Source organism: Stegastes partitus, unplaced genomic scaffold (assembly GCF_000690725.1).
Source record: "Stegastes partitus isolate 25-593 unplaced genomic scaffold, Stegastes_partitus-1.0.2 Scaffold297, whole genome shotgun sequence".
Lineage (NCBI taxonomy): Eukaryota > Metazoa > Chordata > Actinopteri > Pomacentridae > Stegastes > Stegastes partitus.
Window position 1 is genome coordinate 456,133 of NW_007578028.1, and position 15,636 is coordinate 471,768.

At 41.6% G+C, this 15,636-nt stretch overlaps 1 protein-coding gene across 3 annotated transcripts; it reads right to left on the reverse strand.

Moving 5' to 3' along the window:
• Nucleotides 1-1,388: 1,388 nt before the first annotated feature.
• Nucleotides 1,389-13,991, reverse strand: elavl3 (ELAV like neuron-specific RNA binding protein 3). Of its 3 annotated transcripts, XM_008283109.1 has the most exons (8): nt 13,930-13,991; nt 6,659-6,878; nt 6,452-6,555; nt 4,142-4,295; nt 3,766-3,991; nt 2,524-2,562; nt 1,927-1,929; nt 1,389-1,716 (listed from the first exon to the last, which is right to left on the reverse strand). In XM_008283109.1, exons 1-8 carry the CDS (start codon nt 13,936-13,938, stop codon nt 1,389-1,391), a joined length of 1,083 nt encoding a protein of 360 aa, XP_008281331.1. In that variant the 5' UTR covers nt 13,939-13,991. The 3 variants fall into 3 exon arrangements, with proteins under 3 accessions (XP_008281331.1, XP_008281330.1, XP_008281333.1); XM_008283108.1 differs by lacking the exon at nt 1,927-1,929 and having other exon boundaries at nt 1,389-1,737; nt 6,659-6,875; nt 13,930-13,938; XM_008283111.1 differs by lacking the exons at nt 1,927-1,929; nt 2,524-2,562 and having other exon boundaries at nt 6,659-6,875; nt 13,930-13,938.
• Nucleotides 13,992-15,636: the final 1,645 nt, after the last annotated feature.

Sequence of the window (15,636 nt, forward strand, 5' to 3'; positions counted from 1 at the left end):
CAATCATAAGACATACGCCTCTTGAGTGCAGTAACATTCATAATCAAAACATCTAAGCAAAAAAAACAACATAATTTGCCTGTCTCGGACGTCTTCTTTGCATTTTCTTTTGACACCAAATGACCTCTCAGTTAAAAGGATCTCACACCTGATCATGGCTGACAGTGCCATGCAAAAACATAAAAAATAAAACGGCCTTGTGGGTAATGTAAAATACAGGTGCAATGAGATAATGACGCAAAAAGTGAAAAAACACCGGTATTTTCCTTTGACGTGGCTGTGTTATGGTGAAACGGTTTTCCCCTCACACTCATCACTCTGTCGCCCACCAGAGAATTACTAATGAACATTGTCACCATGGGAGCGCTGCCACTCTGCTCTAAGTTCACAGACAGTCTGCTTGTATTAAATCCATCTTGAGGATAGATTAGAAAAAATACAGCTTTAGTGAACTAAATATGTGTAAATCTTCTAGTTACTGAACCGTGTTTCTGTGATACATAAGTGTACTATTGTGTTGTTTGGTGTGAGACTGTGAGGGAAAGAGTGACTCTTATGGCCTTCGGACTACTCTTTTCTGTGACCAGTATTCATTTAGTTAATCTAAATCATATTGGGTCTGAGCTCACGAGCTCAGATAGGGTAGAGAAACTGCCTTTACGCTAGGCACCACCTAATGCAGGTCAGGAAACAGTAGTCAAAGTTTCTAAAAAATGCTTACATACTCGGCTATTATAACCACCTTAAATATTGAATATATAGTTATATTTTAATAGACGTATATAAGAGAACACTGTTTTTTAATTTCATTTTCTTTGATCTAAAAAAATCGCTGATTCAAAATGCCCAAGTGTAAAAAAGTGACTACATCCTCTCCAGCAAGATAATGGGAGAGATGGTGGGGTAAGAGTTTGGGTAAATTGCACATATTCGTTCACTTAAATTTTTGATCATTTTGTTCATCAGTTGTCATTATTTGCCTGAATTCAATCAAAGCACTCAGTACACATTCTCCGTCACATTCGTTAGACTGTCTCCTAAATAGATAGCTCTTGCCCCTACCCAACAAACCAGCTACGTACCCCTTCTAATTCAATCCAGGCAAATATAGGGAAGGACTAGCATGTTGTGTAAAGAGAAAAGAAAAACTCCACTAGTGTGTTTGTTTGAAACTCTGACTTGTGTATGCTTGCGTATGGATATGTTTGTGGCATGTGCGTGCATGTATGTGTGTGTTTGCATGTCTGTGTTTGTGATTTCATTTCATGAATTTGTGTGAGAGTATGTCAGAGAGAGACTCAGTCCAGGCCCATGTAGAGTGATGGCACAGAGAGCTCGGGTTGCTCTCCCTGCAGGTCGAAGGAGCTGGCACCAGCAGCCTCTCTCTCTCAGGCCTTGTGCTGCTTGCTGGTCTTGAAGGAAACCTGCAGCACACGGTCACCCAGGCGGTAGCCATTAAGGCTAGCGATAGCCATGGCAGCTTCGTCGTAGTTGGTCATGGTGACAAAGCCAAAGCCCTTACATTTGTTGGTGGTGAAGTCACGGATGACCTTGACGTTGGTGACGGCACCGAAAGGCCCGAAGAGCTGCCACAGGACGCTCTCGTCCGCCTCGGGGGACAGGTTGTACACAAAGATGCACCAGCCGGCTCCAGTTGGACCAGTGAGGTTGACCCCGGCCAGGCTGGTCATGCTGTCAATGGTGATGGGTGAGAATCTGGGGAAGAGAGTAGGAGAACTACCATGGGTGTCATTCTGAAGTTCCACACAGCATTCATTGCTCTATACTGACTCTGTTATGAGCATGTATCTGTGAGAAATGATAAAGCTTGTAGTCTGGTATGGAGTCGGGGGACCCCATCTCCATCCCCTCTGCTGTACAGTAAGTAGATAAATATGTGTGGGCACCACAGTGGCTCCAAACTACCTGCTTTCATACAAAATGACACTGTGTGCCCTGAGACAAGACACCCACACAATTTGCATATTTTCTCATTTTCTCTGCTGACCAAAGCCTCTGGAAGAATTAAACACATGAATCACAATGTTCAACAGAAATCACAGTATTGAACAAAAGACAGAAACCTAGAGAGGGATGAAAAGCAAATTGGAATCAAATCATACAAAAACTGGAGCAAACAGAGGAGACGCAAACGGAATCTGGTATGTCCATGCTGGTGAAAAAAAGGGGACATTAAAGCAACTGAAACTGACAATGTTAGTTCATAAATAAATACATATAAATTATTTCTATTAATTAAAAAACAAAAGAACGAAAAGGTTAAACAAAGCCATGCCAGAATACCCTGCTGTTAGCAAACTACATCGTTGTTTATTTACAATTACAGATAGTATTTTGTGGTCTGAGCTGCTTCTGTAACATGGTTAAATGGGCTGTGGGAATTAAAAAATTATGGCCATTATAACTGATTTTGAGATGAAGTCAGCAGGTGGTATTCCGGGCACTTTGTTTGAGGTTTTATTTTGGCATGGATGCTTTTGAAAGTACACCTTTGGCATTTACCTCTTGACTCCGTAGCTGGCGTTTAGTAAATTGTCGAGTCTGCAACGCAAGAGGGAGAATGAAGGGGATGCAGAAGTTAGTTATGAGATCTACAAGGAAGGGGGGCTTTCATGTTAACATGTAGCTCCTTCACCAGCTGGCCTCCAGAGGGCATCCTTCACTGCAACGCTCTCCCAAACCATCCAACCACAAACTGATGCCGTGTCAAATAGTCCTGTGAATATGTCTTTCAGCTGGTATTTATTGTTTTATCATGAGTTCAGTTGAAACTCCAAAATAGATTCCCCTTTAATGATTTAAATGTAAGATAAACAACTTTTGTATCCTTGGTCATTTTACACCTAATGATTAAAAAAAAGTACTCAGACTGAGTAAGTGAGCATTCCAACCTTAGAGGGTATCTACAGTTGTTTGTGAGGTTCCTTAAAATATATTCAACACTGGAAGCCTTTGATTTTCAAATGTTTTTTACCCTGTATTCATAATTATCCATGTAGATGTTTCTAATATCTGGCAATTTCAGTCTTTGTGATGCCTATGAAGCATAGGTGACATTTAAACCAAAATTTATTTAGCTTTACTTTTCAATTGTACTTGGGAAAAATCTGGTTTCTTACATTGGTTTTGAGCTGTTATTTGGATCTGGTCCCTTTCCAAGTGAAGGGATCACACTGCAGTTTAAAAGAAAGTCAGAGAAAAAGAGTGAGAAGGAGGGACAATATCATATTGCCATTTCCTTCTTTACTATAAAGTAATGCTTACTTAAAGGAACAGTTTGATTAATAGTAAGTGTTAGAGTGACAGAAAAATAGAAATATATGTTGTTGTTTTTTTTGTTTTTGAATGTTTAACACCACACATTTTACTGATATTACAAGTCTGGACCACATTTACTTTTTGTAGAAGTGCCACTTCATCTGGTGAATTGAATGTAGCCACTGAACAATAATTACTCTTAGCCATTCTCTGGTGTAGTTCAGGCTTGATAATTGTCAAAAACCTTTTAGATTTTGACTAGTGATACAGTAATAATATTTTACAACTTACTAAAAACAAAGCAATGTTGACACACTTATCACTTGCCTTTTAAAATCTGCAAGATATTTGGCTCGCTTAAGCACAGCAACAGAGCAGGATTACCTGTGACTTGGCTTGAAACAATATATATTTTTACAGACTATCTACTGGTTAGTACGGGACTAATTGGTGGGGGTTGCTGTGAGGCTGGTGGAGGTTCAGTACCTGAAACGCTGAGTCTGGTGGTGTAGAGGCCCCGTGTAACGGCGGGCAGCAGTCTGGTACAGCTGAGTCAGTAAGGCCTGGCCTGTCTTCTGGCTGGGGTTGTTGGCGAACTTGACAGTGATGGGCTCGGCGGCACCCAAAGGCTTCTGTCCGTTCAGTCCTTTGATGGCCTCCTCTGCTTCATTTCGCTTGTCAAACCGGATGAAACCCACTCCTCGTGATATGCCTGCTCCGAATAAGAAAGCAGACCAATGTTACTACCTTGGCATCAGGGACCGCTGCTGCGTGCACGTCTGCTTGGCCTGACTCGAGGTGGATGGATACGGTTCGTCCGGATGTATTGAGTGACAGCATCAGATATGAAATAAGGCTGTACCTGTAACCTGGTCCACTAGAATGCGGGATGTGATGATGCGACCGTACTGGGAGAACAGCTGTTCCATGTCTTTCTGGCTCATGGTTTTGGGGAGTCCACTCACGTAAAGGTTGGCATCACGAATGGAAGCCGAGCTTGGCCGGGCATATGATACCTACCACACACAAATTCAAATAATCATATTTATTGTTGCTGAGGGAAGAATCTTCATTTTTGCTGGAGTACCATGTTAGCAAGGTCCTATGGAAGCTGACTGAGTCCCAGCAAATAGTTTTTATTTTGAGTCCTCCTTATTTGTCATCTCCACAAACCCAGTTGTCTCTTTGGTGTCTGTAGACTTAATCAGTGCCTTTAAGCTCACACTGAGCCACGATGAGACCGTTGCAGACGCACTATGACGACTGTAACCATTACCCAAACTGAATCCAATCATCGGATAACAAGCCCAACTGTCAGCTTTGTTTTAAAACTGAAAAACACCAGCCTCGGTTGATATACTTTTCCTGAATTCACCAGTGACTTAATTAGCGCACGGCCATTTTTGATGCATCTGTGTTTATATCCCTTATGGTTTACTGTTGGTCTACTTTCAGAAATTTTTTCATCTAGTACTGCAGAGCGATATCTAATTGATTGTAAAAGCCAAAGACATATTCTCGTTTTTGTGTTCATGGCAGCATGTGAACACTTCTGTGAGAGATAGTCCAGTCCAGTGCATTGTTAAGAGTGGTGTGTTTGTGTGTGATGGAGAGACAGAGTGAGTGTTGTCTGAGATAGGCTGAGCTGCCCTCCCTGTCCTGCCTCCTTCCTTTGTCTCTATTCTCTGGGGGAGAGCAGCTCCACAGGCAAACAGCAAACAATGTAACTGCATCACAAGACTTGCAGGATTCTTGACAACTTATAAACATACTGTTCACACACACACAGTGTTTATATGGAGATATATGGTGTGATGAATACAAATGTTTAAAAGTTTTACTCTTTTTAAGAACAGAAAGTTGTAGCATTGCAGGCACTTTTGCTTATTGGCACAAAGGAAGCTGGTTTCCAGTACCGACGTATGTATATTATCTTTCAGATGAATACAGGTGTTCTGATTTCATCCATCAGCATTAAGCACCAGTGTCTATTGTGTACACAGACAGACTATATGAGCAGGAGGGTTGTGTGGTGCAGTGATTAGGGTGTACCGGACGAGTCAGGGGGGAGTTGCTGTGTTCGGGGAGCAGAGGCTGCCCTATAATTAACCCTCTCCCTGTCGCTCCCACAGTACAGATGGTGCCTGAAGCCCATATGGCCTCTAATCCTGTCATTGGCATTCTGCTCTTTGAGCTACCCCCTACCCTTCTTACTGCTGCCCCCCCTCTTTCCCTCACACCCGCACCCCTTTCTCTTGATGCTTCCTACAAAATCAGGAAGATGAAAGTACGGTGTTGACCACAGGACTTGTTTGTTTTTATCTGACAATAAATTGTTAAGAAGTTATTCACAGACAAAGTGACTTATGTATAGAAACATCAAGTATTAATGAATGTCATAACATAAGGTTTCTTATTAAGTGTAATAATTGCCACGACGGCTTCATTATTCTCACTTCATGGTTGCTCCAGCGAGTATGCGTTTTGCATTTGACAGTTTATATATATACTATGAAAATTATATACAAAGTCATTTGTCTGTTTAATCGTCCAAAAAGGAGCCAAATCCAGAGTTTGACTTTAAGCTCATTGCTGCATTGGTCATAAGTCAGAATTAGCGTCCGTTTTCATGGACAGCTGTTAGAAAATCACCTGCTCTGCTCCCTCAGAGATTGGATTTTTCAGTCCTGCAGTTTGTCTCAATCTTTGATCTACTTTGATCATGTTGGGGGGGTGGTGGAAGGAATTAGTGTTTAATAATATGCCCCTTTTTTCCCCTCATCTGATTTTGGGACAAAGAAGCCCCCTAATTAGCCTAGATTGGAGGCAGATGGGCTAACCTGGACTGACCCTCATGCTCCACAGTCAGGCATCCTAATTACATTTCCATCACAATAACCTCTGCATGCTGTCCGCCCCTTGCTTTCTGACCTCCACACTCTCCTTCTCTTTTCAGCCTTTCTCTCCCTGTCTTTGTTCTTAGCCACCGCTCCCTTCTGCCTCCTCCACCCCATTTTTCCTCCCCTCCCTCTGCCACGTCTGTCGCCACCTCTTTCAACAGCCCCCCCCCTTCTGACAAAATCTCCACTTCCTCTCTTTTTGTCTAGAATGCTGTCAAGAGTCAAAAAAAAAAATGAAGAGTGAATTTTGTGGACAACGGAGGCCCGCTCACCTTGATTGTTTTAGTCTGCAGTTTGAGACCGTTGAGTGTATTGATGGCCTTGTCTGCATCATTTGGATCCACATAGTTTACAAAACCGTATCCCAAACTCTGACCTGGAGACACGGAAAGATTCATATTGATGTTAGAGATTCTCAAAACCAGCCATAGTGGTAACACATACGTATATTTTTTTTCAGCCTGGACGAAACGGTATACCTGTTATCTTGTCTCTGACTAGCTTGCAGGACTCAATCTCTCCGATGCTACCGAACAAACTTTTGAATTCTTCTTGGGTCATGTTCTGAGGCAGATAGTTGACGATCAGATTGGTTTTGCTGTCGTCTGTGGAGCCATTTGTGCTAATGACTGGGCCGTTGGGCAGACTGGTTCCGCTTGGACCGTTGGACACCTGGGTTTCCATGGTGCTGATTATCTGCTGAGGAAGAGGGTGGAGTTAGATTCATAATTCACCAAGAGAGACACGTTGAGATAAAGCTGTGATGTGGTGTAAATGTCTAATATTTAACCACAGAACACAAACACAAGCTGCACATACAGCCACACTCGCAAACTGCCCGCTCTGTCACTGTCACAGGGAAAGGTCAGGAAATCAGCATTGCTAAAATGGAGATGGATACAAGATCTGATTTATCATCTCCCTTCCCCCCCTCTTCACCCCATCTTTCCTCGGCTCTCGCTCCCTGCCTCTGGTCCTGCAGATGTCACAGTCCCTTTTTCCTTACTTCTCCCCTCCCCCTACTCTCTTCCAGGGTCAAACACCATTACATCATTACACAGGGATGGATAATAGCGATGGCGGTGTGTGAGGCTGGCAAGAGGCTGGGGGAGTTAGAAGTGGCAGAGGTCGAGATGATGGACAAAAGAGAGAGTGACTATGTTAAATGGATTTAGAGCCACAAAAAGGTGGAATATCACGGTTTAGTTAAATAAAAAATAAGTCCGAATGACATGTTTGTTCTTCTGACTTTGTTGAGGTTTCTTTGTGGTCGACTGACTCTTATTTTTCTAAGCAGAGTAACGGTGTGGGTTATAGAGCTATGCATGTGTCACTCGTGTTGCTCTGGTGTACTCCATGCTGCTTAATTTTAGGGCACATGGGATTTCAAGGACCATCTGTGTGGTCAGAAACAAAAGTTCCTGCTCCATTTTCTCCAACCTCAGACTCAGCACCTAGTTCTTTGTGTCTGGATCAGTATTTCTATTGTAACTCTACAAAGGAAATGACTGCAAGCTCTGCTTATATTAATCTAATTTGAATTAATATAAAAATCTGTTAGGGTGTTTTCCTTTCTGTGATAGAGATGTTTTAAGTCTCTACTTTGTTGTCCAGCTGTCTGAATAAGAAAATTGTAATATTTGGTGAAAACCTGTGATAGATTATTATCTACTTTAATTCTACTTTAATATGCTGACATGAATTAATTGAATATTTCCATTTGCTATTTATTTTATGGTCTGACATCAAATTAAATATTTATTTTACTTCACTTGTCAAAGTAAATAAGTATCCATGCAACTGAAATGACAACCTCTTTAGCATTACTCTGTGTGCATTTGCAGTATATTTCTAAGAATGCTGTTTTGGTTTTGATGCATTTCAATATCTTTTCACAGACAACTTCCTAAATTGTCTGGATAAACAATAATGCTTGTGTGCTAGTGGGGCCAAAGCATAAATTATGTTAGGTTGTAGGATCGAGCTTTTGCAGATCTCTAAGTTGTGGGTGTTATGTAAGTCAAAAGGCCTAAATGAGGCTTCTCTAAAGCTCCTGGGGTCTTACAATGTAGTCCAAAGCAACAACGGGACTTAATTAATGAATCTTAAGAATTATTTCAAAATTATATTCAGGGAATTTCCTAACATGACAGACAAATTACTGTAACTATTACTTAAACATTATTTATAACACATTGAAGTACCTGTAAATGACCTGGCCCTATGGCTTTTTGGTTTTCTCCTTTTGGAATGCATAATAATCATTATTTTAATTTAAATATGCATCTTTAAGTATGATTCTTGATTGGTAACCTTGGAGTAGTAGCAGACAGAATAAATGTTTGTGTCAGGATCAGAATTTTCTGAATTTTCATCTCTCATTATCTCCTTTTAATCCACCAGCATTTGGTAAATACAGGTATACTCTGCTTATCCTGATTAGGAATCACATTACTGAGAGAACTCATTTCTTCATGTGTGTTTTTGTATGCGTGCTTCATTTCATGTGTTCTCTTTCTTTTTCTTGTGTCTGTGAAAGGGTCTATCTAATGAAAGCTGCTTTTTCCCTCGTCTCTGTAACCGGCTGTCTTGCTTTGAGCCTCACCTTGACTCAGGTTGCCCAGGTAACGGTCCCTCAAAGACTGCTTGTTTCTAATGGCTGAATGGCTTTCATACTTTAAGCTGAGTGTGTTAGTCTGTGCTTATTAGGAGCAGATATACAGGTTAGATGTTTGTCTGCCCTGTGTTATTATTATATGGCTCTGTAGAATCATGGAATATCAGTAAGTCAAATTGATAATGACAAGGAGAAAAGTAGCACAGTGACAGAGTTTAGACAGCCTAAAAATAAAATACTTCAAACACACATCGACGCACAAAGGGCGGCTGACAGAATAGCAATCTGTCAAGTAAAGATTTGGGTACACAGCTGAAAATCATTTGTTGTGCCTTTATAAATGATGATGAGTTACACGTCTTGACAAAAATAAAGGGTGGAGTTAAGTTGTTATGTTGCATTTATTGCAATATTGACCTCGTGCATTGTTGTGTGATGTGATGCATCTAACTAACAGAAATATGAGAGACTGAATGTGTCCCAAATATGACAAAAGCATTTTGAGGGAGGAAAAAAAAAATAAAAACATATTAGGGCAAATTTGACTCGCCAACTGAAATAACCCTCAGCATGGCAGAACACACATTCCCAGTGAACAGTGTGAAGTTATATAATTCACAGACCCACTGAGGATGGGCTGGGCACAGAGATTGGCTGACATAAGCAGCAACTAAGATTAAGATTTCTCATACAGAAATAGAGAGCAACAGCATGCTTTGAAGTTATTTGAAACAAATTGATAAAAATAAAAAAAAAATCACAGAGGATTGCATCAATTTTAGGCTGTCAAATTTCATACTGTACACCAACAAGAAAGATCAAATCGTCTAGACTTCAGTTTGCACTAACCCAATTGCTATGTAGTAAAAAGAAATGATTGTGATGTTATAGGAAGGCCCACAATAGCATGAATAATCACAATTCGCTCAGTATACGTAAGATACGGAGGTGTTTTTTTTTTTTTACTGCTTTGGAGACATTAAACAGGATCACTCCAGGGGTAGCTAGTCTCCATGGTGTCCTGGTGTAAATATGACTGAGACCCTATGATGCATGTCAGTGACCCTTTTATCTCTCAACATTTTTAGGATTAACTAGACGCATGCCCAAAAAAATAATGTTCAAGAAATTGTATTTTTTCGAATTTCTATGAGATTAACGGGAGCACTATGTGCCCCCCACTGCTTTGTTTTTTTTTTCTATTTTGGGGTTCTGTGAGATCTCCCTTAATATTTAATGTACTGCATCAGCATCGCCTACACATGGTCCCAGACTTGCACGCAAACAAGAGTCCTGCCTCCACTGCCAAACACATGAACCCAGACTTGCACGCAAACAAGAGCCCTGCCTCCACTGCCAAGCACACATACCACCTACACTGTACACTATTAAATTACAAAACACAGAAGCATTACAAGACTAAATGTAAACGCAGTCTGCGTTCCATGTCTTCTGATGCTTGGAAACAGCTTCCCCAATTCACTTCTGCTCCAAATGCAGCACAGCACTTGAGGCTGTGATGTACAGAAGACTACCCATTTCCCAGTTCACCTCTTAACATGAGATTTACCACATTAGACATTACAGTTAATATCTGTGATATGTAGTGAAGAAAAAAAAAAGAGGATGTGCTCACTGTCAGTATTTAAGGTTTGGGAATTATAAGCCTAATGTAGATGCAAATTTGCTTGCTGTTTAGATCTTTAAGCGTAAATAACACAAATTATCAATCAAGGCACATATTGGTGCATTTTTAAATTACAATCTTAACAAAGACTTCTTCTTTTAAGATATAACCTTGAGCAAATTCTAATGCATTATGTAAAGATTTTTTTTTCTTCTTTTTCTGGAAGGCATGAATCAAAACTGAATGCTAGGCTAAAGTGTAAATGAGCCTTCTAAATAACACAGATTACAGGATTATCCCAAACAAAGGGCATTAGCCACACTCTCTGCAGCTTAAGGGATCATGGTGGCAGCTGTAACACAACAGGACGACAGGAGTCACAGCTCATGTCAGCCATGCACCGAGACTCCGTCCCCGTCCTCCGCTCCGCAGACTACAAAAAAAAAAAAAAAGATCCTCTAAAAGATTTCAGCTTCTCTTGGGTGTGTGTGTGTGTGTGCAGCTTTGATAAGATGATAGCAGACAACGTCAAAGGCTCGGGGAGACAAATGTGTCTTGCGAGTCCTTGTAGCATGCGGGGAGCTATCCAGCGTGCTGAAAAAGGGAGTGGCTTTTCGGACGGTCTCATTTGAGGCCACAGATGGCTCAAGCAAACACGAATCCACTTCATTTATATTTATATATTTTTGCAGAATTCCTCAACCTTTTCTTCCCAGTTATTTAGATTTTTTTTTTTAAATGCATGGTATTTAAATGTGCCAAATGCCCAACAGGATCCCTCGATTTCTCCCCTTTTTCTCCTATTTAGCCCCTTTTTTTATTTAGAAAGGCAAGACTTGTGAGCTCTGCAGGCATTCATGAACCGGAGCGCCTATTTGCTGAATAAACGTATTGAAGCGACCAAACAAAAGAGCCACCCGTTCCTCCTCTTCTCTCTCGCAGAGGCTATGGCAGCACTATGAATATTAATGTAAACAGTGGCGCTTTGTGTCGTGGCCAGGGGCTGCAGGACTCTCCGGGAACAATGACTGTTATAGTTGCCAGCTTCAAGTTTAAAAAAAATAAAACAAAAAAAATAACACGATAGGTCAAATATATTTATATTAAAAAAAAAAAAAAAAAAATCAGCACCTCCAATTTATATTTATTTGCTCTTTATATAAAATGTTTCCCAGAATCCTGTTCATTCAAACCCTGGCTTTAACACGAGGGTGGTGTATTAGTGAATGACCACAATTTGAAATATGAATAATGTTATCAGAAGAAAATCATGCAATATTACTTTTCATATTCTGTATATTGAATTTTCATGATTAATATTGTTTTAAAAAAAAAAGATAACTGTAAGCAGAGATTAATTTTTTGCAGTCTCATAGGAAGGTATATACCTCTTTCTTCCCTACGGGCTTTATATTTGTTGCTGATAATTACATGAAGTCACAGGCAACAGGAGGCACATCACTGCTTACATAACATAATTGCATTTAACGTCTCAACCGACCTAGTCAGGACAGATATTAACTGTTAAAAAAAACATATAAGAAGAAGGGAGAAAAAAAAGCCTTTAGTCACTTTATTTTGGACACACTCTAAATTTGCCTCTTTATTTTTTAAACCTCCAGCTAAAAAAATAAAATTTAAAAACAAGATTTAAATGTTTGATTCTAAGAGCTTTGGGCACAGCAGTTTTACCTTAAGATCAAATAAGAGGGTTTACAGTGATGGCCTCGACTGTCCTTGTCCTTGAATTGTGTTAGTGCCTTGGAAAGGTTATCTGACTCAACGCTTTTATTTGCTTGGCACTGCGGTACAGGCATGGGAGACTGCGGACCATGTGGAGGGGAGCTACAGCCACTGTGGATGTGACACTGTCAAGGCCTGCAAAGGGGACAATAGGTAACGTACAACAAAGGGAAAATAAAACTACGATTGGAAACGTGTCAAGAGGACAAATCGAGCAAGTGCTCTTCTTCTCTTCCTCCCCCCTCCTTCTCTTCCTCCACTACGCACAATTTTTGTTTTTTTCTTCCAGACGTTATTCTGGTCATTTCAGATTTATTCAAATGTGACCTTAAAGTCAATCACGGTGCTGTATTTCGAGCATGTCTCTCACATCCAAATCCCTCTCTGCGTTAAATAATTGATCCTGTGTACTATTATTAGACAGAGCATTTTATAGTGTGTAAATATTCAGTTCTGTTTTATCATTTTTCTTTTTATATCTCACTTTGGGATTATTATTATTTTAAAAAAACACCTGCACGGAATCTCAGGGCAGCATCCACGCTGATTCCCTGCTGCTTTCTTTTTTTCTTTTTTTTTTATTGTCTTTCTTTTTTTCTTTTTTTTTTATTGTCTTCTATAATTTTATGTAAATCGCTCTGGTCTTAATTGGTCTGCTTGGATAAACTATCTGCATTCATCCGTGGAGCATGTCAAGAGGGAAAGCGGAATAGGCCGTTTGAGGCTTCAAGGCCCTCGTTTGGTGCTCGAGTCCAGCAGAGACACGCCCAATCCGGCCGTCGGCACACAGCGAGGCTAATTTATCAGCGCTCCCATCTCCTTTTATCCGACAAGCGCAACGCAAGCATGGCCATCTTGTACTTATGCGATGCGATACTTGGAGAAATGCGCTTTAAAATGGAGATGTCCGCGCACGGCCCTTCGCTTGTCGCGGCCTCTGAGCTTTCCAGCCCATTTACTCGGTTGCATCGCAACGAGAACCCTGAGGAATTTGGACTTTGTCTGATTCAATGCTAACCAATGGATGCGTAATATCTCTCCCCCCCCCCCCCTCCCCCCTCCCGGAGTGACTCGACCCTTTTTTTTTTTCTCTCCTCTCCTCTGCCTTGCTGGATGGGCCCTCAGCCTCCGAGGCATCATGTTTTGTCTCAGAAAGCCGTCTCCAGCATCCTTGCGCTGCGCCAGGCGAAAGAAAGCTCGTCCTCCTCCCCCCCTCCATCTGAAGGCAGCGCCTCATCGCATTTCTGCCTCTCCATCACTGTAATCCTGCGGAATTCCTCAATCTGGACTCATCAAAATAATCGAAGAAATAAATTCACAGCTGCGACATTTAGACAGTCATCGTGGCTGTGATGCTAAAACGTGTGCTATCTAAAATGGCAGGATAAAGACTTTATCCAGCGCCGCTGAGGATGACTGCAGGCTGGAGCGCAGCCGGCATGGCGCATCGCTCAGTATGAGATTGCTAATTGCCTATATCGATTTGTAATCTTACCATAATAATATGGCATCGCATACTGGACAAAACGCAGGACACTAATCCCAAAGCTCCTCTATGTTTTGGCATGTGGGCTTAGCAGTGGAGCTCCACTTAAAACGATAGTATTCTCCGCCAAGGATAAGAAAGATGGATCTGTCTGTGGCTACATCACATGTGTACATGCAGTTAACAACAACTCCAGCACAAAAGGACTGTGATACAATGCATGCATACTGCCACAACATCCTCCTCACAAATATAAGAGAAATAGAGTCATACGTACAGTAACCATTCTTGACGTACAATGAAAGAAATCTAGGTCCTTCTTTGCACTGGTCTTGAAGCTGAAGGCTGAGTCTTTATATTCTCTTCGGCCTTTATATTATATGGCCCCGGTGTTCTGTTTGGGAGTCAAAATTAAAAGAAAAAAAAAGAAAAAAAGGAAAAAAATACAATCTTCGCCAAGGGATCTCAGCCCTCTGAGATTGTAGGTGTCCTCTATAGGATGAAAATGAGGAGAAAGGGGTTTTCTACTGGATGATGATGAGGGAGAGCGTTCTCTCCGAGTGGCGTGGGCGATGGTTCAGAAAAAAGAGAAGCAGTGATCCTCAGCAGGGTGTGTCCAGGGGAGGGTGTTCTGGTTCTGTTGTTTTTGTGTGTAATTCCTTGCTCCTCTCGCAGTCTCCTTCTGTGCCTCTGCTGCAATGTTCTTCTTTTATGCGTCCTCCTGGCTGGCAGAGCGCGCTGCTGATTGGCTAATTGTGCAGGGAGGGTACTACATGGCAGCCATTGCAATGCGCTCCTCTCCCATTATCCCCTTCAGGAGAGATGACCAAGAGTCCCCCCCTCCCCTCCTCCTCCACTTCCCTCTTCCATCCCTGCCCTTCCATCTCTCCACTCCCTCCTTCTCACTGCCCTTCCTTTCTTCCTGCCCCCCTCTTCACACACACGCAGAGCAGAGTGAATAGGGCTCCACCTGCACTTTCAGAACAGATGGGTGCAGCAGAAGACAGTGGACTTGTCTCTCTCATTCCCCACACTTTGCACTCACTTCTGCCTCAGCACAGCCCCTTTCCTTTCTCTTATTCCTCGTTTAGGCCTGTCTGAAACCGCAGCAAACAATTACACTCCACAGACCTTTGTCTTTACAAATAAAAGCAATTTAGAGTGCAGATCAGCAGACTTTTCTGAGTCCACATTCTTAGCTGATAATTGCCGAATTATAGCAGAAGAGCAGAGGCCTGAAATATGCAATGATTGGGTGGGAATTGTAGCCTGAAACAAAGCCTTAAAATCCATACTACGACTAATGAGTGGATGATTTCTGGATCTCTTATATGCAAGGCAGATGGTTAGCTATAGGGTCAGGTGCAGACATGTGAATAACAAATTAGACACCCCCCTGGATTAATTCACATCTTTCCAGGGAAAAGTTTTTTTTTTTTTAAATGTGCAGTTGTAGCTCTGCTCAAGCTGTGCCAAATGATCTTTATTCATTACTTTACGAACAGAAGAGAAACGTGGCCAGCAGTGATTTTTGTCTTACTTTAGGATCCCAGCATCCCTTTCCTGAAGAGTTCTCAGCCCTCTCTACCCGCCTCCTGCTGCTGCCTCCTATGTCCCTGGCTGTGTGGTGAGTGCTCACTGAGACATGCTGTTTGGGCTCATCTATAATGCATCCCCTGCCCCGGGACATCATGTGTGACAAATGACCTATTTCTGTGCAGACCCCCATAGGGCCTTGACCTGGGGGGGTGGGTGTGCGTGCAAGTGTGCATAAATCAGTGTATGTTTGTTTATTTGTGTATGATTCGAGGGTTTCTAATCATAAGCGGAAGTAAGATGGTGAAGGAAGGTTTGTGCTTTGTATAGAATGAATGTTTCTTTTTTAGCTGTTGATCAGTAGACAAGTGGTGCTGATGTGATCACTTCCTCTACTTTGCTCACCCTAACTCAATCCTGTCTCTGGCTGTAGAGAATGATGGTGCGA